Source organism: Pezoporus flaviventris, unplaced genomic scaffold, assembly GCF_033815535.1.
Source record: "Pezoporus flaviventris isolate CSIRO_AGI_PZ_B2104156 unplaced genomic scaffold, CSIRO_AGI_Pfla_v1 ptg000001l, whole genome shotgun sequence".
NCBI lineage: Eukaryota > Metazoa > Chordata > Aves > Psittaciformes > Psittacidae > Pezoporus > Pezoporus flaviventris.
The window spans coordinates 62,848,325-62,871,350 of NW_026892549.1; the positions used below are offsets into that span (position 1 = coordinate 62,848,325).

The 23,026-nt window shown below is 42.7% G+C and overlaps 1 protein-coding gene across 1 annotated transcript in view; it reads right to left on the bottom strand.

Moving 5' to 3' along the window:
- The window catches only part of ABCA4 (ATP binding cassette subfamily A member 4), a 79,049-nt gene that overhangs the window by 33,340 nt on the left and 22,683 nt on the right, over window positions 1–23,026 (bottom strand). The window contains exons 12-17 of the mRNA XM_061462063.1: window positions 19,905–20,110; window positions 18,944–19,120; window positions 8,936–9,158; window positions 6,870–7,091; window positions 4,647–4,851; window positions 2,029–2,127 (exon numbers count right to left, since the gene is read on the bottom strand). Coding sequence (XP_061318047.1) covers window positions 2,029–2,127; window positions 4,647–4,851; window positions 6,870–7,091; window positions 8,936–9,158; window positions 18,944–19,120; window positions 19,905–20,110 — 1,132 coding nt within the window. The remainder of the gene's footprint in view (window positions 1–2,028; window positions 2,128–4,646; window positions 4,852–6,869; window positions 7,092–8,935; window positions 9,159–18,943; window positions 19,121–19,904; window positions 20,111–23,026) is intronic.

The window sequence follows — 23,026 nt, forward strand, 5'->3', positions numbered from 1 at the left end:
CTGCCCTGCACTCCCTGTTCCTTCCAATTTGGTATCTTCCATTACCTTGCTCCCACTCAGGCTGTTAATAAAGGCATTATACAGCATTACGTCCAGTATCAGGCCCCTGCTACTAATAACTGGTCCCCAGTTATACTTTGTACTGCTGATCATAATCCGTTGGACCCACCAGTTCAGCCAATTTTCTACTCACTTTAGTGTCCACTCAAACAGCCTTTATCTCATCAACTTGGCTATCAGAATACTACACAAACCCATGATAAAGCACTTGCTAAAGTCAAGGTAAATAGTATCCACTGCTCTCTCTTTGCCCACTGATATGTTCATCACAGAAGAAAATCAGACTGGTTAGGCAAGATTTGCTCTTCATAAATCCATGTCCATTTTTCCTATCACCTTACCTTTATGTTCTTGGGAATAGTTTCCGGAAGGATCTACCACTTAACCTTCTTAATCTTATGAGGGACTATCAGCAGAACTAGAAAGAGAGTTGTGGAAAGGACTGTAAGATTGCTCAGTTATTTCTCAACAGCGAACTGTTAGATCAGCTCAGTTACCTGATGCAGCCTCCCCTGCAAAATAAAATCTAGGCTTCACTTAAGCAAAATGTTTTATCTAAGTCATCTAAAAAATGGTAGTATAAACTCATCAAATTTATTTTAAAAATGGCAGTAAAGTAGCAGCCATAAACTCTTCTGTTGCTGGTTTACCTGAGCACCTGAATATTTTGGAGCTTTCAAGCCTTCTCACAACCTTTCGTTTGGGTACTAAGAAATCACAAGTCCCACTTGTACTGGAAATATGCTAAAGAACACAGAGAACTTATTAAGCATTAAAATAACCAGACAATGGATTTTATTTCTACTAAATTTAGGCTTACACTAAATAAATAGATAATGTTAAAATCCTGTAACTGACTGCTTCGAATTTGCCAGAGTCAAAGGAGCTCTGGTGCAGGATGTGCCCAAACTCCACAGAAGTCAATGAGATGTAGTGGCTGACATCTTACCTGGGTCTTGGGAAATATTCCATTCATCTATAAACATATTACAAGTCCTCCTTTGGCTCTTTCCTCCTCCTTCCTATACAGTCACATTCTAATCTGGTGGGCAGCATTTGCAAAGCTGAAGCAGATAGCAGACTCCATAACATCTAGGCAAGCCTCTACCATTCTGAATACCCTCACAGCAAGGCCAAAGGAAAACCTGTTCATTCCCTCAGAATGTACCGGAAGGCAAAGCCTCTTAAAAACACCCCGCTGTTATAACCTCTTTTCTGATCAAAATGTGAGCAGTGGATGTCATGTTCACACTGATCTATAGGTATCATCCTGAGATGTGACTGTCTTGTCAGCAGCCTGAGTTGATGAAGCAAAGGACAGTAATGAGATTATTTCTTCATCTGTCATTTTGACTCATTTCACTGTTACCTTGTAAATTTCAGACAGATTTCAAAACGCCACCTTTAGCAAGCCTCTATTCTAAACATTAATTATTCTGCATTATTTCCTATTTAAATAGTCACTACATGTTCTTAACTACTCCAGTATCTAAGCACAGACAAAAATAATCCATAAAAGCAGGACTTTTGAACTCATTTTCATTGTTGGTCCAAGGGTGGCATAAATTTTGAAATTGCTTAAAAACCCAAAGTAAACTGACAGAAATTAGTGTCAAACTAGGTAGAAAATAACCCAATTTAGAAAGATGGGAGATCCTCAGTATAAGAAAGATCAACATTTCACAAATGCTATGTTGAGCAATAAGAACTCCTCGAGTGTCTCAGAGTGTTAGTTAGAGAGTGGGGGTTTGATGTTGCTTGTTAAGCCCTGCTTTAAAGGCTCCCAGATGGAATAGTGACTCACCTCTAATAACTCTAATAATAGCAGACCACTGCAAGTTCAAAGGCACCTGCTGATGTTCCCAGTGCATGGCTGCCTCTAATCTTTGCAGCAGCTCAGGTAATGGAAATGTTACGTAGTCACCTCTAAGCGGATCGGTGGGTCTGAAGTTATTTAAAAGTACTCACCATCAGCAGTTGCTGTTTTCTCAGCTTTGGGGTTTCTAGGGCCAAGCCAGTAAGATTCCTGCACAGGGAAATACCAAGGCTGTGGTAGCCCATAGTCCCCTAAAATAAAAATAAGAAGGCAATGCGCACTTCATAAACACATTCCTCAGCAGGCACAAATTCACCTAGGCAAAGTCTGAGCAATGATTATAAACACTTGCAGTCCTAGTGTTGCGTATCAGAAGGGTAAACCATCCACCAAATACCTAACAGAGCAGATTCTGTTTGCAGGTATTTTCTTTCCTTTTGGACAGGAGTAAAATATGCAGAAAATGTGATCTCATTGGCCTTACCTTGTCTGAAATAGAATGTGGTTTAATTACAGAATGTAGCTACTCCTTACATGGGACAATTTGAATCCTCATCAACAGGTCAGCAGCTGCCAAGGAACACCCTGACTGCTTAAGATGGGATTCCAGCTTCACTCAGTGTCAACGCTGAACACTTGACACGAATGAAAAGCTTATTATATTTACACTTACCGCCCTGGGCCTGAATTCACAACTGGCAATGAGAAAAGAGACTCTGGCTGTTATTTCAGCACATAGGAAAACTGACAATAATCTTTTTTTTAAACAGAAATAGACTTTTTTATTCACAGATTAATTCTGCTTTGAAAAGAGAAAAGTACAGTAACATTATCAGCTGTTGTCAGGCCAGAGCAGTGTTAGTGCAAGCCAATACTGCCTTCCTGGATCATATTGATACATAGAATGGCGGGATTTGAGCTGTTATGTTTAAAACATCTGTGAACCCAAATGATACTGGCCTTGTGCTACTTACTCAAAATAAGCTAAGGGAATTTCTGATGGTTGCTGAAAGGTGGTCAGTTTTTCTGTAATGAAGACCACTGTGACAAAAGTGTCTATTTATTTCTGACTAACCAAAAATACCCTGTATTTCAGGCAATCACTTGTAAACAAACACCCTGTCTGCATCCGTAAACAGTGCGTCTTGCACTTGTTATGGACTGGATTACACCTCTTTGAAGGTGGTGGCTAAAACAATTGCTTCTCCTTCAGGATGAATGAAAACCCCTCCATTATAGAGCAAAAAGCTCAAACATCCAACGGCCCAGTGTGCCAGTGGGTGCCTGGCTGTAGAGAAAGCTTGAGCAGGAGCTGAACCATATGGTTCGAAGGGTTGTTCAGGGACTTCATATAGTAAGCTCAAAGAGTACAGCACTGATTTGGTAGCTCTGCATGTGTGCAATGGAGAAATGCTATGGGAAATTCCACAGAAACAGAGGAGCAGAAAACCAGAGAGGAACTGAAGCTAATGAATAGAAGCCCTGAGAGGCATTACTTTTGTGTAAAGTGCTGGCATGAAAAAAAAAAAAAACAAACTTGGATCTAAGAGCAAAGAAACTCCTGTTACTGAATTCCTGCCGTGTTCATGGAAATAGTGCATTGTCCATTCTTTTTTAAATAAACAGAGTTGCAACATGGGCTTCTCCAAAGGGGAACTTTGAGGAAAATTACTGCAAATAAGCTTTGAAAACAAGTGTATTAAAATTGCATTAAAGTGCTTTGTGAGGACACATTCGTTAAGAAGTGAATAGGCATGAATTTGGTGGAGCATAGTTCACTTTGGTAGGGACACAAAGCAGACTTCAGGTCATATTTTAATTCAAAACAAAATGTCCTCAAATGCATCTAAAACCATTTACAAATCCTTATCTTTCCTTGCTTTGGGTTAACTACCATAAGTGATGTGTGCAGATCAACACCATCTTATCTTATTCATCATTCATTTTCTTTCCTAGCTAGAAACTCTGCAAGATCTCAAATTCTACAGAACCACTCAAGGGAGACAAAAGAAATAAAAGAAAAACCATAGCCATCTGCCAAGACACACATTCTGGAACTGTGGAACTGTAGTTCATATGTGGGAGTAATAGATTAATGAAAAGCAAGGTCACTTGCTCCTACAGCAGAAGAGTCTGCATTTATTATACCGTAACAATATTCTATAAAAAGGTAACTATTTAAGCTGCAAGAACAAACTGGTTTCTTACAAAGAAAGTTCCCAAACTTTGTAACTGATGATAAAGAAAATCCTTTTGTGAACTTGCACTAGAACCAGGATTCCTATTTAGCAATAAAACCAATCCACACAGGCTCTTTCACAGGTGCCTAAGACACAGTATGAGTCTCAGGAAATAGTACCATCCTTTAAGAAACCATCTCGCCTAATGCAGCCATTGTATATATGTGAACTAGATCTGTTATTTCTAGAAATGGTTAAAACGCCTCAAAAGAAATGTATATACACAAATTGTCTGTTAGCAAATGGCATTTCTGTAGATTTATTTTCTATTTAAATTTTAAAACAGGACCACAAATTGCATCCTCCTCCTTACTCTTTCCTCATTTTCTATTCATTTCTAGACTAAAACAGGAGAAAGGAAAAAGAGAGAAAAGTGAAAGCCCTTACTAAAGCAGTGGTGCTATACTGGGTACGACTGATAGGCTACAATGTCAAATATCCTTTTTCTGACAAAGAAATATTCAGAGACTGATGAGACTGACACTTTACAACAACTACCACTACTTTGTTTGAATAAGAAACAGACATACCTGGAAAAACGTTATCAAGATACCAAGAAAGTATTGCATAGAGAAAAGCATCAAAAAGCATCATTTTTATGGAAAAAAGAAAGCTATATTCATCTCCTTCCAAGGGACTGGTTCTGATGTTACCCCACTGTAGGCCAAGTCCTTGCTCTTCATAGCGTGACAAGTATTCTGTACCAAAGCCAAACGCTACTTGAGAAAGCAAACTCTGGAACAAAAGAAAAATGACATTCAACTCAGAGGGGTATTTTGTAAAGAAAGCACAAAGAAAGACAGCCTTTCAGGACTGGACTTCAAATCATAAAATCACAGAATCAACTAGGTTGGAAAAGACCTTTAGGATCACCAAATCCAGCCATTAAAACTTTATATTAAATGAATTATTCCTTAATGAACTCCCTTTTCCCTAACAAATTATTAGGGAAAAGTGGTTTCACTTTAATGTTGGACTGGGATGTTTAAGCCTCTGAATGGCAGCGATTCTAAGCAGTATTTAGCCTAATTGAGTTCAACTTTGGCTGTACTTTCTTTAGCTACCAGGCAACGTTCTCAGCTTGTTTGTTTTCCATTAATGAATCTTTTACAGTGTAGACCTTTGTCAGTCTTGGAGAAACAAAGCATTTCTTGAGTGTATGGGGCAGTGCCACTATGAGTTACAATGCAGAAAGTACATCAGATGCTCAGGAGATGAAAAACCACAGCCATCCCCTCTCCTCTGGTGTGTCTGCTACCTGCTTCTCACACTATGAACTAATACACCAGTACAGTATCCAAACACTCTGTTCAATGTTCCATTGCAAAACTAGAGCAAGAAGTGATACAGAGCTGTTTTATGGAATATGCATAGTTCAGCCAGGAATGCCTTAGGAAAATGAGGAGTCAAGAGGGATCCCAACTGCAACTCTGTGAGGCATTCCCCTAGTGTGCCAAGTAAAAACTGTTTGGTTTCCAGCAATACATTTTTTATTCAATTACATTGTCCTTAAAACCTTTTCTTTTTTTCATCAGCTCCCCCCCACATCCATATCCTGCCCCTTATACCATCCCTTGTAATCAGCTCTTCTTCAGAGACTACCCTTTGAACAACAAATGAAAGACCAAACCTATCAGGAACAGAAAAAAATATTTATGGCTTTTGGCCAGCAAATATCCTTTCTTACACAGATGCTTCCTCCTTCACTTTAGAGTGTTTAAACTGTGTGCTAGTCTCAAGATTTCTTCACAAATGAGAATCAGGCCAAGCCTACTCCTTTCGTGACTTAAGGACAGGATCAAGTTTGGCACATTATTGCCTTAACTGGTAGAACTAAAAACGTTATATACTATATCTGCAAAGTATAGCAGTTAAGAAAGTTAACTCGCAGCTATATTTACATTTCATTGTAGCTTTTGAGGTGTTTTGTTTTCTTTTTCATTTTTCATTAGATTTCCAAGTGCATGAGAAGACAGGACTTCTCTTTTACCTAGGTTGTTAGAATGCTCACCAAGAATGGGGACTCTGGATTCAAACACCTGCTCCCCTACCTGACCCACTGAGTAACAGAGACTGATGTTGTAATTCCACAGTTCAGTTTCACAAAACAGCAAGAACTTTCCAGCTCCACTGAATTATTAATTATCTTACATATAACGAAGAGAACCAGCAACGAAGCACTGCAAGGACAATGTCTACAACTTCTTAGATGGAAGATACTTCTCAGAGATTTGGCACCTGGGTTCAGATCCTAACTGATAAATAAGATAAATAAGGATATATAAAGCTAAATAAGGAATAAATAGATATATTCAGATAAATTCAGATAAATAAGGAATGTGAATTTGAGGTCTTCCTACCCTTAGATACTACCCTGTTAACTAGGTTGTAGCACATAACTGTCCCCATTTTGTAAACTGCCTTTGTATTTATTAAACACACCACAAGTTAGATTTGCTTTGACTTCTGAGTAAGTGTTCAACACATTTTGCTGATTTCCTAGCATTTAGTAAGTAAAATAAATCTTAATGAACTTTCTAAAAGCCACAAAAATCTCTCTCAGTTGCTAGGCCTGCTAAAGGCTTACTCACTTTCAATCCCTAATTACTTGAGAGAGATTCAGAGGTCTCTCTTTCTGAACCAAAAAAGCAAAGAGGAAGAAGTGTGCAATTATTTGCTACTCACATACGCACCATGAGAAGGGCAGTTAAAATGTGAAGCCAAAGATACCACATAATCAGTGAAAGGCTTACTGCTAGGATCTTTACTTCAACAGTCATGCGGTCTTGCCAGGCGAAACAGACAATGTGAGGCAGGTACAAGGTGAAGTAGATGACTCCACTGCAGGCAGCTGCCAGATTTGCTTTGGAAAAGAAGGTGCTGAACAGGAAACACTGCATGATGGTGGCTGTGGTGAATGTCAGAAGGAACAGAAAGAAGAGGAGGGGACTGCTATAATGTAGTACTTGTCCATACTGTGAGGAAAAGGAAAATGGAAATATTTAGAAGTTCTGCCACTTTCTGAATTAGAAGAAAAGGTCAGAATTGCAGCTGACACGTAACATACAGTCAGTAATAAGGCAGCCTTTCTTACCTAACATGACTTCTAACTCTCCCAGGCAGTAATTTCAACACCTGAGCTCATTACAGTAACAAATCCTTCATCTAATTTTACCCCTGCCCTTGAATTGTCACTTAATAGTCACTTAATAGTCACTAGTACAATAAGCTATGGAGTTCATATTCACATTTGATGACTGAATTAAGATCTTAACTGATGGAAAGCAGACATTCTGTCCCTGCCTTAATAATAAATGATTCCAAGCAAGATATGTCTGCTTGGAAATTCACACATTTGAAATAAAACTATTTGAACTACCGTTATCAATCTTTGTTGACCTCATCTTCTTCTCAGTCCACTTGCTTGATGTGCAGGAAAAACAATGTATGGAACCCTGACAAAAATGTATCTTAAAAAAGCCAAAGCAACTCAGGAAAATGATAAAGCTTCTGTACCTAAATGATACTCAAACTGCAGAAGGGTATCACAGCTGAGGAATCCAAGTGCAGTTTCCCACAGATCCCTGGGTACTAATCAACCCACTGGTGGACTTTTATTGACCTTTCTTCCTTAGAGCTTTTGTAGATCAAATGGTCCCTCTCGAGAAGAGCATGCTCTGCTGTTGTATATATTTACTATCTATTTACTCTTAAAAAAACAATGTTGAGGCCTATTTATTAGGCTCAAGGCTCAAATGGGTTTATAAGGCTATAAATAGGTTTCAATATTGTTGCAACATCCCACTGGGCCTCTGAGACTGACTTCTTTATAAACAGTGATACAACCTTTCATAAGAATGTATTTACAAAGGTGTCTCACACTGGCAAAGTGAAATCCAGGAGAAGTGAATTACAGGTATAAGCACATTCCTCTCTGGCATTAACTACCTCCTGATTTTTAATTAAGCCAGTGTAGCAAATAAAGTAAGCTTTCTCTATCCACCCAAGCCGTAATGGAACACAAGGAATGAGAACAACTCATCAGGGCAGGCGGATAAGACAGAGTAGATTGAAGCCTGATGGTGCATTTATGCCAATACCAGTTCCCCACATCAAAAAAGATGCAAGTGCATTCTTCCTTATCAAAATGCTTCACATTTATATAGTTAAATATAGTAGCCAGGAGGAACTTGGGTCTCAGGCAACAGAGAGAAGAGGTAGTCCTTCAAGACAACATCCAAACTGCCCTGAAAAGTTACAAAACACAGCAATTGGAGTCACTGAAGCAAAAAAAGGGTTTGTGTTTTAATTTTTTAGGTTTGGTGTGGGGTTTTTTTTTGGTTTTGGTTTATTTTTCAGATTGTCCTGAAACTACTGTCCTTGCAGTCTCTTTTCCCATTGAAATGGTGGCGTAATTACTAAGTAGGTAAGCATTGAATATTATAAATGAATCACATATGGTGAATTACAAGATTAAAATTCCTCATATTATGATCCCTTCTATTTAAAGCAACAATCCTTTCTTACTGCAAGATCTGCCTCTGTCTACAGGAAACACAATATACAGAGTAATCAGCTGCATGTGTTGTTCTGTGCAGGATCTTACAATAAATCTTATTAGTGAATTCATCTTTTTGCCTCTGCCAAGTGCTGATGATGGCAGGAGGTCTGCTTAGAAGTATGTGCCTGCTACATGCTGCTACCAGAACAAGCCACCAGTCATTCACATCTCCCTAGGAGCAGCCACTATTTTTTCTCAACAGCAAACTGGTATCAGCAGTGCAAACTCAGCAGTGAGTTGGAGAGTGGCAATCCTTACCATGATCAGTGCTGTGAGGAGGAATGTGCTCACAGCCATCATGAAGAAGCTGTCTAGGAACCATGTGCACCAAATCACCCCATTAGTTATACCCCTGTTCTTCATAGCCTCTTTCAGACGCATTTCCTTCTCCAGCACTATACTCTTCACAGTCATGGAAACTGAATATATCCAAGCTAGCACCATGAAGATGGGAAAGGCGCGGTTTAAGGTGATCATGAAGCTACCAAAGCAAAAAGGGAGAGATGAATTAAATTTAGATAAATCAGAAATATTGAGATGAGAAGCAAGAATAAAAATGGAGGAAGAACACATTTATTCAGCATGGCACTGAAATTCTGTCTAAACATCAATAACATGCTGCTAGTGAACTTCACAAGCCACCTAAATATTAATGAACTAATGGTTGCTGCACTCCCATGAGATAGATAAATGTTACTGCTGTTTTACAAAGGGGTTCTAAGAGTTACTGAAGGCTAAAAAAACATGTGATGGCTCAGGAAAATAAATCTCTCTTCACAGTGAATTGCCATAATGCTTTTACTATGTTGCAAAAAGACTATTTTAAGACATGCTAATGTTAACAGTTTGGGAGTGTCACTGTCTTTTTAAGCTCCCAAGATTCACTGGAAAAGAATTAAATAAATTAAGCCTTAAAAGCATCAGATACTGCCAGCAAGGCTGCTGAAATTCATACACTGATGGCTCTGGGAATGAGATGGGATTGTCCCACATAGTACAGTGCTGGGACAGGCTGCTGCAGGTGGCCCTCCATGGGACAAAGGTGCTACTCCCTTTCCATCACTCCACCCAGACTCCATGGCTGCTCAGCCCTGGGAGATGCTCCTTGGAGAAGCGCTGCTCCAGGTGTGCTGTTATGGTGAGAAAGATTCTGGGGTGAAAAAGCTAAAAACATTTTCTATGGATCTGGGATTGTAATTTTTCAACAGAATTACCTTTAAAACCAAGTGGACTTGATTCTTTCAAGGCCAAAAGTTTAGAGCTGCTAAAAATAAAATGGAGCAAAAAACCTTCAGTTTCCTAAATCTGAGCCCTACAGACCTACATTTTTGCCGTATGTTCTCATAGCTACTCCATTGTTAAAACAAATGGAAAATCTTCACTTTTTCACCAAAAAATTCATGCAAAGCAATCTGTCCTGTTGAAACGAAGCCATGCTGTTGTGGAATGGCCTGGGGTACACTGGGTTATGCCTGTTGGTGGACACATGTAACCCAGCACTAGGCCATGCACAACAATACATGTTTACCATTAGGATGCACTAGTTTCACGTAAGCAGGCTCTCTGCAGGGGCCATCACTGGGTTTGGGTTTGAGCCCTGAGCTGTGTGTGACTGCTGCAGGCTGCAGAGAACTTTTGCACAGATGGGGTTTCTGCCCCTGAAGTACTCCCAAAGCAGGCTTGCCAGGGAGATATCTTGTCAGACTAACAGGTCATGACTTATGCAAATGACAGGTCAAATTATGTATGTCTGCATTATCTGAAGTCCCAGCATTTGCCTGCAAAGAACACACTGACAGAACTAGGAAATAATGCCTATAGTGCCTTTTCTTTTTGATGAAATGCATACCAAAACACTTGCAGGAGCACAGACTGCAGCACTGGAATAGGCACACTGTTAACAGGGGAGAGGCACTACTTCATCAAATCTGGAGCACATGTGCTGGTTCAGGTAGTACTAATGGGGGTCACAGCATCCACACCCCTCTGCCTCCATGGAATCATAAAATCTCCACACCCAGAAGCACATTCTCTTTTTTGTTACAGAGCAACAAACTGCCTCTTTCTCCTTCAGCTTCTTTATTCTACTCTTCACCAGGGAAAGAAACTTCTGGTGCCTACAATAACAAACTGCATCCACAGTCCTGGAATCCTTTGCTAGAATCACGTGAAACTTGAAATAAAACCCAGTCAATATGCATAGCATAAAAACCACAGTCAGGAATTAGAGAGAAGGTTAGAGAACATCAGGTTACTGTTAAAAACTAAAGCATCTGCAAGGGAAGGAAAAGGACTGATGTTAACAGAAACCAATGCCACATAGCCTGTTTGCTTGCAGATAACAGTCATGTAATCATAATTGAAATCCTGTTTAGGGATGTGGTTAGGATTTTGGAAAGAAAGAGTTTCAAGAGCCTAAATTGTCTTGGGATTCTGCAAGGGTTGTAGGCATCTTCAAGTACGAAAACCTACAGCTTTGGGTATTGCTGTATCTATATATGATTAAGTCTTGGTTTAGGGTTTGGTAATATAGTTCAAGTGACTGGGTTGTTTGATTCTTCAAGACTTACAGAGACAGTAAGAGAGGTAAAAATTCCACTGAGACACGCACTTTCTTTTCAATTTTTCTTTAGGAAATTATTCTTTGGGTATAAAGAAAAGTGGGGTTTAGAAAAGCAGCTAGGAGAAAGCATCTTACTACACTTCAATGGGTCCTGCACAGTTAACTGAAGGATGTGGTGTTTGTTTTAACATGGGTCAGTGCTTTGTGTTCAGTTTTGCTCGGTTTTGCTACAGGCACTGATCATATGCTACAGCATGAAGCTTAGTTTTAGTTAGTGTCCTGGGTTCAGCAGTAGCAGTCATGTTTTTCCTTTGTGTTAACTGGTGCAGTGCTGTGTTTTGACTTCTAGTTTGAGAGCAGCGTTGGTGAAGCCGATGTTTTCGGTTGTTGCTAAGTGATGTTTACCTTGACCAAGGACTCTGTGAGGCTCATGCTCTGCCAGGGAGGAGGGGAAGCTGTGAGGAGGCAGAGACGGGGCGCCTGACCCGGGCTAGCCGGGGAGGTATTCCATACCACAGCACGTCATGCCCGGGGTGGGGGGTAACTGGGAGTTACCCGGAAGGACAGGGGCTTCCGGGTGGAACTCGTTTTCTTGGCCGGTGGTATCGTATTCTCTTCCCTTGTTATTTTCCCTTATCATTGTTTTAGCTGATAGTAGCGGTGGTGATTTGTTGCTGGACTGTTCTTGTCTCAACCCGTAGGAGTTGCACTCTCTCGATCCTCCTCCCCGTTCCTCCGGGAGCGGGGAAGGGGAGAGCCCCGGTGCAGGGAGGGGGGGGAGACGAACACGGACCTTGATTGTTGTCAGCTCGGCACCACTCACTGGGAGTGAGTGAACAAGTTACCTGACTGGGTTTAAACCACGACAGTTCTTTTTTGGCGCCCAACGTGGGGCTCGAAGGGGTTGAGATAAGAACAGATCTGACTGGATTGATAGTCACTCGTCACAATGCTGATTTATTGGCTCTCAAGGTTTTTCCTCTTGATCTCACAGTTTCAGTATACCATATCTTACGTCCATCCGGTATTGGCTGTATTAGTGTTTTTCAAGTGTGGGGCTTGGGCTAAGGTTTTTATCCCATTGTACTTTATGGTAATGACTTGTAATACAATAGAATCGTTGATCATGAAACTGATCTGGTTTATGTTCCCAGTGTGGTCACCACCTTTATACTTTGGGAGGTATATGATGGAGGTGCTTAGCAATTACACATCTTTTTTCTCCTTCTCAGGTGCTCAACCTGTGAAGGAGACATCCTTTTACCCTCCTAGTCGTCCCCCCAGACCATTTACATTTGAGAGTTTTGAATTTTTTAAATGGCCTTTTAATGCTCTTGAGACTTGTTTACTGATGGTGATGGGAATCACCATGCTAACACGCATACAGAGTGTGTTTTGCCCACTACTGATTTCAAGAATTAAGCAGATTCAGGTTTGGGTCTTGTCTGGGGTCAAACGACGATGTAGGAGGACCGAGAGATTTTCCCAGAGGCTGGACAGCCATGAGTGGCAGGGTGTGTGGGATAGTATGGGCAAGTATCTAGGTCAGTGGGCCCCTCCAGTATTTTGGAATTTCACTACCGAACAACTGCAAAATCCAGAAGAATTAGTAAAACACTTAAATGAGGTGTGTGGTCATTCTGGCCATACCAGAGATGGACAAATCACGGCAACGTGCTGGGGCTTGGCCTATGCTTACAGGGCCTTGTTCAACACTATCCAGCACCTTCAAAAGGAAAAGAATGTCGGCGGATTTGAGGGCAAAGTGACAGTCGCTACTCAAACTTTGGCTGCAATGAACTGCGCAGCTACCCCAGTGGCAAGTACAGCAGCTGCTCAAACTTCAACTGCAACAGACAGCGCGGTTACCCCAGCTCCAAGCACAGTAGCTACACCACCCCCAGCAACAAGTACAGTCGCCACTCAAACCACAGTGATAATCACTGCAGCCAAACCAGAGGACCAATTCGTACCAATATCAGTTGCCCCTGTATGCAAGAGAACAAGCAAAAAGGAGGCAAAAAGGGTGAAGCGAGATGAAGAACCAATGAATTCACCACCCGGTCCAGAATCTGATCAGGAGTCATCCTCACATGACGAAGAAGAAGAAGAAGAGGTAACTTCTCGAACTCGGACCTCAACCGAGCTGCGGAATATGCGAAAAGATTTTACCCGTCAACCAGGGGAGCACATCATCACCTGGTTACTCCGATGCTGGGACAATGGGGCCGATGGTCACGAACTAGAAGGTACAGAAGCCAAGCAGCTGGGATCACTTGCTAGAGAAGGGGGAATTGACAAAGCAATTGCAAGAGAGAAAAAGTCCCTCAGCCTTTGGAGGAGGCTCTTGGCAGCTGTGAAAGAAAGGTTTCCGTACAAGGACGATGTTACGAGTCGTTCGGCCAAGTGGACTACTATAGACAAAGGCATCCAGTCTCTGAGGGAATCGGCCATCGTAGAGATGATCTATCACATCAAGCCGAATAACGGGGATACACCTATAGATCCAGATGAAGTTGAATGTACACGACCCATGTGGCGAAAACTTACACGGAATGCACCGTCATCATATGCCCATTCATTGGCAACAGTGACCTGGAATGACATAGTACCACTAACAGTGGATGAAATGGTTCATAAACTCCGAGAGTTCGAAGACAATCTCACTCCTTCCATCATCTCAGCTGTGAAAAAACTGTCCCAGGACCTCGACAAATTGAGGGACGATGTATCTGATTTATCCAGCTCCTCACGTGTACCAACACGCGTCTCAGCTATTAACAAAAGACGTCCTATTGTTCAAGAGAGGAGATACAGAAGGTATACGCCACGGGGTACCCTATGGTTTTACCTGCTGGATCACGGAGAAGACATGACAAAGTGGGATGGAAAACCTACTTCAGCTTTGGAGGAACGGGTGAGTGAACTGAAGAGGGGAGCAAGGGCCAAGACTGATCGTCCCATGAGAGCTACGGCTTCAGTCTCTGGTGAGCAGTTTCCCAGATGGAGTGGAAGAGCTGATTTTACTCCAGCTCCTGTGATAACGAAGAATAATCCCTTTCAACACGACTTAAGTGTCCAATGCTGTGACGACCATTAGAGGGGCCCTGCCTCCAGCCAGGTGGAGGTAGGGGACAATCGGATTTACTGGACTGTGTGGATCAGATGGCCTGGCACATCAGTCCCACAGAAGTATAAGGCTCTAGTAGATACCGGTGCACAGTGTACCCTGATGCCATCAAGCTGTCAAGGGGTGGAACCCATCTATATTTCTGGAGTAACAGGAGGATCCCAAGAGTTGACTGTGCTGGAGGCTGAAATCAGCCTGACTGGGAGGGAGTGGCAAAAGCACCCTATTGTGACTGGTCCAGAGGCTCCATGCATCCTCGGCATAGACTACCTCAAGAGAGGGTACTTCAAAGACCCAAAAGGGTACCGGTGGGCTTTTGGTATTGCTGCTTTGGAGACTGAGGAAATTGAGCAGCTGTCCACCTTGCCTGGTCTCTCAGAAGATCCCTCTGCTGTGGGGTTGCTGAAAGTTGAAGAACAACAAGTGCCAATTGCAACCACAACAGTGCACCGGCGGCAATATCGCACCAACCGAGACTCCCTGATTCCCATCCATCAGCTGATCCGTAGACTGGAGAGTCAGGGGGTGATCAGCAGGACCCGCTCACCCTTCAATAGCCCCATATGGCCAGTGCGAAAGTCTAATGGAGAATGGAGACTAACAGTAGACTATCGTGGCCTGAATGAAGTCACACCACCATTGAGTGCTGCCGTACCGGACATGCTAGAACTTCAGTATGAACTAGAGTCAAAGGCAGCCAAGTGGTATGCCACGATTGATATTGCCAATGCATTTTTCTCCATTCCTTTGGCAGCAGAGTGCAGGCCACAGTTTGCTTTTACTTGGAGGGGTGTCCAGTTCACTTGGAACCGACTGCCCCAGGGGTGGAAACACAGCCCTACCATTTGCCATGGACTGATCCAGACTGCACTGGAACAGGGGCAAGCTCCAGAACACCTGCAATACATTGATGACATTATTGTGTGGGGCGATACAGCGGAAGAAGTCTTTGAGAAAGGGAGGAAAATAATCCAAATCCTGCTGAAAGCCGGTTTTGCCATAAAACGGAGTAAGGTCAAGGGACCTGCACAGGAGATTCAATTTTTGGGAATAAAATGGCAAGATGGACGTAGACAGATCCCCACAGATGTGATCAACAAGATAACAGCAATGTCTCCACCAACTAATAAGAAAGAAACGCAAGCTTTCTTGGGTGCAGTGGGGTTCTGGAGAATGCACATCCCAAATTACAGTTCGATTGTAAGCCCTCTCTATCATGTGACCCGGAAGAAGAATGATTTTAAATGGGGCCCTGAGCAGCAACAAGCCTTTGAGCAAATTAAACGCGAGATAGTTCATGCAGTAGCCCTTGGACCTGTCCGGACCGGGCCAGATGTAAAAAATGTGCTGTACACTGCAGCTGGGGAGAACGGTCCTACCTGGAGCCTCTGGCAGAAAGCTCCAGGGGAGACTCGAGGTCGACCCCTCGGCTTTTGGAGTCGGGGATACAAAGGATCTGAGGCCAGCTATACCCCAACTGAGAAAGAGATACTGGCAGCCTATGAAGGGGTTCGAGCTGCTTCGGAAGTGATTGGCACTGAAGCACAGCTCCTCCTGGCACCCCGGCTGCCCGTGCTGGGCTGGATGTTCAAAGGCAGGGTCTCCTCTACACATCATGCAACTGATGCTACATGGAGTAAATGGGCTGCACTAATTACACAACGAACTCGAATAGGAAATCCCAGTCGTCCAGGCATTCTAGAAGTCATCATGGACTGGCCAGAGGGCAAAGATTTCGGAATGTCACCAGAGGAGGAGGTGGTGCGTGCTGAAGAGGCCCCACCACATAATAAACTGTCAGAAAGTGAAAAGCAGTATGCCTTGTTTACTGATGGCTCTTGCCGTATTGTGGGAAAGCATCGGAGATGGAAGGCAGCTGTATGGAGTCCTGGACGACAAGTTGCAGAAACTGCTGAAGGAGAGGGTGAATCGAGTCAATTTGCCGAGGTGAAAGCCATCCAGCTGGCCCTGGACATTGCTGAACGAGAAAAGTGGCCAGTACTTTATCTCTATACTGACTCATGGATGGTGGCAAATGCCCTGTGGGGGTGGTTGAAGCAATGGAAGCAGAGCAACTGGCAACGCAGAGGTAAACCCATCTGGGCTGCTGCACTGTGGAAAGATATTGCTGCCCGGGTGCAGAACCTGGTGGTGAAGGTACGTCATGTAGATGCCCATGTACCCAAGAGTCGGGCCACTGAGGAACACCAGAACAACCAACAAGTGGATAAAGCGGCTAAGATTGAAGTGGCTCAGATGGACTTAGATTGGCAACATAAAGGTGAATTATTTCTGGCCCGGTGGGCCCATGACACTTCAGGCCATCAGGGCAGAGATGCAACATACAGATGGGCCCGTGACCGAGGGGTGGACTTAACAATGGACACTATTGCCCAGGTTATTCATGAGTGTGAAACATGTGCTGCAATTAAACAAGCCAAGCGGTTAAAGCCTCTTTGGTATGGAGGACGATGGTTGAAGTATAAATATGGGGAGGCCTGGCAGATTGACTATATCACACTGCCACCAACCCGCCAAGGCAAGCGCCATGTGCTTACCATGGTGGAAGCAACCACCGGGTGGCTGGAAACATACGCTGTGCCCCATGCCACTGCCCGGAACACTATCCTGGGACTTGAGAAACAGATTTTGTGGCGACACGGCACCCCAGAGAGAATTGAATCAGACAATGGGACTCATTTCCGGAATAACCTTATAGATATTTGGGCCAAAGAGCATGGCATTGAGTGGGTATATCACATCCCCTACCATGCACCAGCCTCTGGGAAAATCGAACGGTACAATGGGCTGTTAAAAACTACACTGAGAGCGATGGGTGGGGGAACTTTCAAGCATTGGGATACACATTTACCAAAGGCCACCTGGTTGGTCAACACCAGAGGATCTGCCAACAGGGCTGGCCCAGCCCAGTCAGAACTTTTACATAATGTAGAGGGGGACAAAGTTCCTGTGGTGCATATGAAGAATTTGCTGGGGAAGACAGTCTGGGTTATTCCTGCTTCAGGTAAAGGCAAACCCACTCGTGGGATTGCTTTTGCTCAGGGACCTGGATATACTTGGTGGGTAATGCGGGAAGATGGGGAAGTCCGATGTATACCTCAAGGGGATTTGATTTTAGGGGAAAACAGCCAGTGAACTCAATTGTATACTGTTGCCTGCTGTGTAATGCTTTTATAGCCCATCAACTAGATGTCTCCAGGTCACCAGCGACTGGCCCTGACTTCCTTCCAGCCATCATCCCAACAGAGAATGAACTTGGAACATCATGGACCGAATGGACTCGGCAGCATTATAGGGATTGGTCCATGCACTAAGAAAATGATTTTTTTTTCCTCTTGGTCTGTATGTATATGGATGTATATATGTGGGAGAGCGATGGTGCATTGAAAATGTGGGATCTGAGCACGACGTGAATGGTATGGAATAAGGGGTGGATAATGTCCTGGGTTCAGCAGTAGCAGTCATGTTTTTCCTTTGTGTTAACTGGTGCAGTGCTGTGTTTTGACTTCTAGTTTGAGAGCAGCGTTGGTGAAGCCGATGTTTTCGGTTGTTGCTAAGTGATGTTTACCTTGACCAAGGACTCTGTGAGGCTCATGCTCTGCCAGGGAGGAGGGGAAGCTGTGAGGAGGCAGAGACGGGGCGCCTGACCCGGGCTAGCCGGGGAGGTATTCCATACCACAGCACGTCATGCCCGGGGTGGGGGGTAACTGGGAGTTACCCGGAAGGACAGGGGCTTCCGGGTGGAACTCGTTTTCTTGGCCGGTGGTATCGTATTCTCTTCCCTTGTTATTTTCCCTTATCATTGTTTTAGCTGATAGTAGCGGTGGTGATTTGTTGCTGGACTGTTCTTGTCTCAACCCGTAGGAGTTGCACTCTCTCGATCCTCCTCCCCGTTCCTCCGGGAGCGGGGAAGGGGAGAGCCCCGGTGCAGGGAGGGGGGGGAGACGAACACGGACCTTGATTGTTGTCAGCTCGGCACCACTCACTGGGAGTGAGTGAACAAGTTACCTGACTGGGTTTAAACCACGACAGTTAGATAAAACCTTTTCAAAAGCTCACAGTTTTGCTGGGTCCTGTGTAATCCCAGGGGGAGTTCCAGGGCTGACATTGCTAGGGATCAAAGCCTTATAGTTGGGGTGCCATGCTGACAACAGACTCTGGGCTGCAATCAGTGTGAAAGTTCAGGTTAGGCTATTATTAGGTTGGAAAAGGAAAGCCAGAAAGCCCCAGATTATTTTATTTTGTGTGATATACAAAATTGGAAGAAAACCACTGCTTGCAAGGGGCAGTGTTTAGTGTTCATTTTAGGTCTGGACACTGGTTGCCTTGGCACAACACAGCCCAGGACTGGGATTAGGGCTAGTAACTTGGCAAAGGCTGCTTCTGGAGTCTGGGTTAAGACAGGAAAAGGAAAAGAACAAATTCATTCAGTTATGTCTCAGTTATTGCTTTTGCATATGTACCTTAGGACTAGGGCTATAACTGGTGCTTGAGAGTCTTAAAACACGCAGTAATTCAAGTATTCATAAGAATTAAGACAGCTTTTACTCACACATCATCCACAAAACACGGATATGGCATTTGCTGCAGATAAATTCCTATCAGCACTTCAGCGTTGGTCTGGGTTTTTATGATCCCATGCTCAATCATGTCTTGGAGATATGCAAAACCTCCCCAGATATAACGTAAATCATCCACAGGATCAGCTCTTGGACCAGGATCCCAGTATCTCAAATGAAAATTCAGAGGGAAATCACTTGGGTAAGCAGTGGCTTTAGGGGAGGGGTAGAAGGGAAATGAATAGATACATAAAAATCTTACTACTGAAACTGTAGGAGTACTGCCTGCAGTTGTCTTTTCTAGATTTTGGTCTGTCAGACGATGCTGCTTGAGAAAGTTTCTGACCTGGAAAGGTTCCTTTCCTTTAATTTGCTCTACACTGACACAGAATAGCAATTTTGGCCAAAAATGCACACTAATCATGTAACAGAGTAACTGTTCTAGAATAGAAATAATTGTATTTGGAGTACAGTATCCTTGGAGATTAAACTGCAACAACTGGATTGCAGCTACCAGACACCATTATATTCCTCTATGTAGACAAACCTGAGAAAGTATTTCTACCCCTTTGAGTAAGTCCATTTGAGGGGGAACAGTACAGAAGTTCTGCTGTCCAGGTGGAGAAGAGCTGGGTCACAATCCACATAGGACTCCCTTGTCTGCCTCTCCCATTGATGGAGCCCAGTGAAAACTTCAGGTCACTGAATAGATTCTGAGCAGTCGTTCCCTTTGCCATGTACCCATGCACCTACCCACTGCCTGATCTGCCAGAAGAGTGATACTACTTCTGGTACTGTTACCACCTGGTAACCGGAGATGGCATTGCATTTACGTACTAACTATTCGTGAATACAGTTGGATTTCATGCACATATCCAATGCAGGTTTTAATGTCCTTACGTCTCTCATATTCATTCTATGGCAGGCAAGAACTGAGAAGGAACCATCACTTACCTGTCTTTGATTTTGTTTGTTTTCTGCACTGCATCTATGTCCATCCGGATCTTGTATTTCACATGTGGTGGAAGACTGCTGGCTGTAGGCTCTATGTCTGGAAAAACCACACTAGCCCAGAATCTGTTTTCCTCCAGCAGATGAAGGGCTTGATGAGTCAGTTGAGTTTCATTGGGATAACCTTCAAATTTATCCAAGGTCAAACACTACAAATAATCACAAAGATAAAAATCACATCAGAATAGACTAGCAAGAGGTATACATTAATGCCAACAGCAATGGCTGAAAACAGAAAAGGGAGCTAGGTTCATTTGAAATATCTGCTATTTTCAACTTTAAAAGCTTATGCTGAAACTATTCAAAGACTCTCACCTCCCTCCTGAAACCTTGCCCAGTCTTAGTCTAATTCTTACAACAAATTCAAACCACAGCATTACCAATACAAGCTCAGAAACACTGTTCTCCCTAAAAAGAACTCTAAACCTCAGATTTAGCATTGCTGTGGTCAATGTGAGTGGACGGAATCATTTTGAAAGTAGCTTATTCCTCCAAGCTCAAGAAATGTCCATTCTGATGAGCAAGAAATCAAGCAAGGGTGGCCACTAAAGCAGGAGCTGTTGTTGCAATCTAGGTATGACAGGGCAGATTTGATGTATCCATGCAGAATGTATAGCCAGTAGCAGGTTCAGCCAAAACCTATGCTGCCACATTCACTAATTAGGTAGAATGAAATAATATTTCACAATATATTTATGCCACTGCACTCAGCCAGCCATGGACGCATGAACTCTGCCACTTGGACTATACTTTGAAGATTCTCTCAAAAACACAAATATCTGAATTGGAAGGGCTAAAGCTGTGGCAAAGATGAGATCCCACCATCAGGAACAGACTTCAGAATCTGCATCCAGGAGATAAATTAACTCAGCTATAAAATAAATCTCACCACAAGAGCTTTTAGCAGTCCAGCTGAACCAGAACACTATCCTTTTTCAAGCACGGGGACTTTTTTTCAGCCTAGGAAGTACCTGAGTGTATATCACAGAGCTAAAGGGTGACTGATCCATAAGGAAATCACATCAGGCATAGACTTCAGTTGAAAAGCACTGGGAAAGTCAGAGCATAAATTCAAATCTTGGGTATTTAGGCATTTATTCCTATTTAATGCCACTCAACTAGTCAATTGATTTTACTGACAATATTGTGTCCCGACTGAATTCTGGTATGCGATTAACCTGCTGGCTTAAGTTAACATGCATTGGCTATCTCAATAACAAAACATAGTTTCCACTGCACAGCAAACTGTTGTCTTTTAGCCTCTGTCATTATTACAAAATGTATTATCAGCCCATATACAAAACACCAAGTCAAGGAAATCTAATGTCCCCCCATTTAATCCTACTTAACAGGCACTGTAAGACAAAAGGACTGTGAACAAACTCTATCATTAGTTAGCTGTAAAATTACAGACTTATGTTTGTCTATTCAGCTTCTGCCCTTTAGAACTGGCAAGATATTACTGGAGCGCAGAAGCGTGCAATCCCCAGATGGACCGGGAAGATACTTACTTCCCCTAACCCTTGCTTCATAAAATTCAGGAGGCTAACTTGGTTGATCTGATCTTCTTGATTATCTCTTGCAGGTCAATAACCAAAACTACTCAACATGAAAATACTCATACAGGCAACCTGCTATTCAATGGGAAGACATCTTAAACACTCCTTTATTTAACCTTTCCCTGTGAAAAATCATGCTCTATTTCCTTTAAAACTTGAAGTATCACAGTTTAATGGGACCTATAGAAAAATGTATTTTTAACTGGCAGCAAAATGGAACAGCTTAAATTGACAATTTAACTATTTTGTAGCTTTACGTTTCCTGATCTGCAAATGTTCATTCTCCTAGTTTGCTTTACAAGATTAAACTACATAGATTATTATATCAGAAAGCAAAATAAAGTAGAAAAGCTTCCTGACTTGCATACCAGAAGAGAAATCAAATTAGACTGATGGGTCAGGTTGTATTAATTACTTTTATCCTATCCTATGTTTATCCTACATAGTTGGAGGTTCTGGAACTGAGTTTAGTTCTTGCCAAAGTGTGTTTCCCAGCAAAGTCCTTCTGTGGAACTGTGTCTCTGCAGTGCCTGGAAGACTATTTGCTGTTTCTTTGTTGTGAGGAATGTTATTTTCAAGGTACTTGTGGCAGCTGCAGAACTCATGTAGTTCTCCTGGGGAATCTGTGGGAGTGACACTGGCAAAGTACTGACAGACAACTGATGTTAAGATTTTCACTGCAGAACAGACAGTTTTGGGACTACGCTGAGGAGCAATATAGGCCATCCAGACATCCAGCTGAGGAAGCAGCAAGCTTTTGAAACATAAACCACAAATGCTTGTAGATCTTCTGTGAGAGGAGTGAAACCAAAGCTTGTATAAGAACATAGGCTATGACATCAGTGTTGTAATAACTCACATAATTTGAAAGTGAAAAGAGATTTTACATTGTAATCTACTAGCCAAAAGCTAGAATTTCTTTCTCTTAACCTTAGCTGTATTCAAAACAAAAGGTGTCTGCTCTAACTTTGTTTTTTTTTCAGTGAACTGCAATTCAATTTATGAAGGCATTTATGTGCCTTCATAAACTTCACCATATCAAAATTCATTCAGCAACCACTTGGGGAAATTTATGTTGTATTTTCTCCTGGTAACTATTTAACAATTTAAAATGGTTCAGTGAAGATAGGAAAACCAAAACTGAAATACTAAGAACAGGCTTGGAAAAGAAACCAGAAAATAAGAAGTATAAAGAGGTGACTAGGTATGTCTCACAACAGCTTAGGTCTTCTGTGGCCTAAAGTAATCTAAGGGAAGAACAAGAAATTCTTTGGGTAGTGAGGATGAGCAGCCACTGCATAACCTCTGGGCTTCTCAGCTGCACTACAGCTTGCAGCAGAGATGTGGAGTCTCCAAAGATAGTTGCTGACAGCACTCCTCTGCTCATTGCATACTATAGCAAGGAGTAGGGTGTCCCTGAAAGGGACATTTGTTCCCAGTGTGCTTGGCACAGTGTGAAAACATTCTCAATTGTTATCATCTCGGTGTAAGCAGCATTCTTAAAAG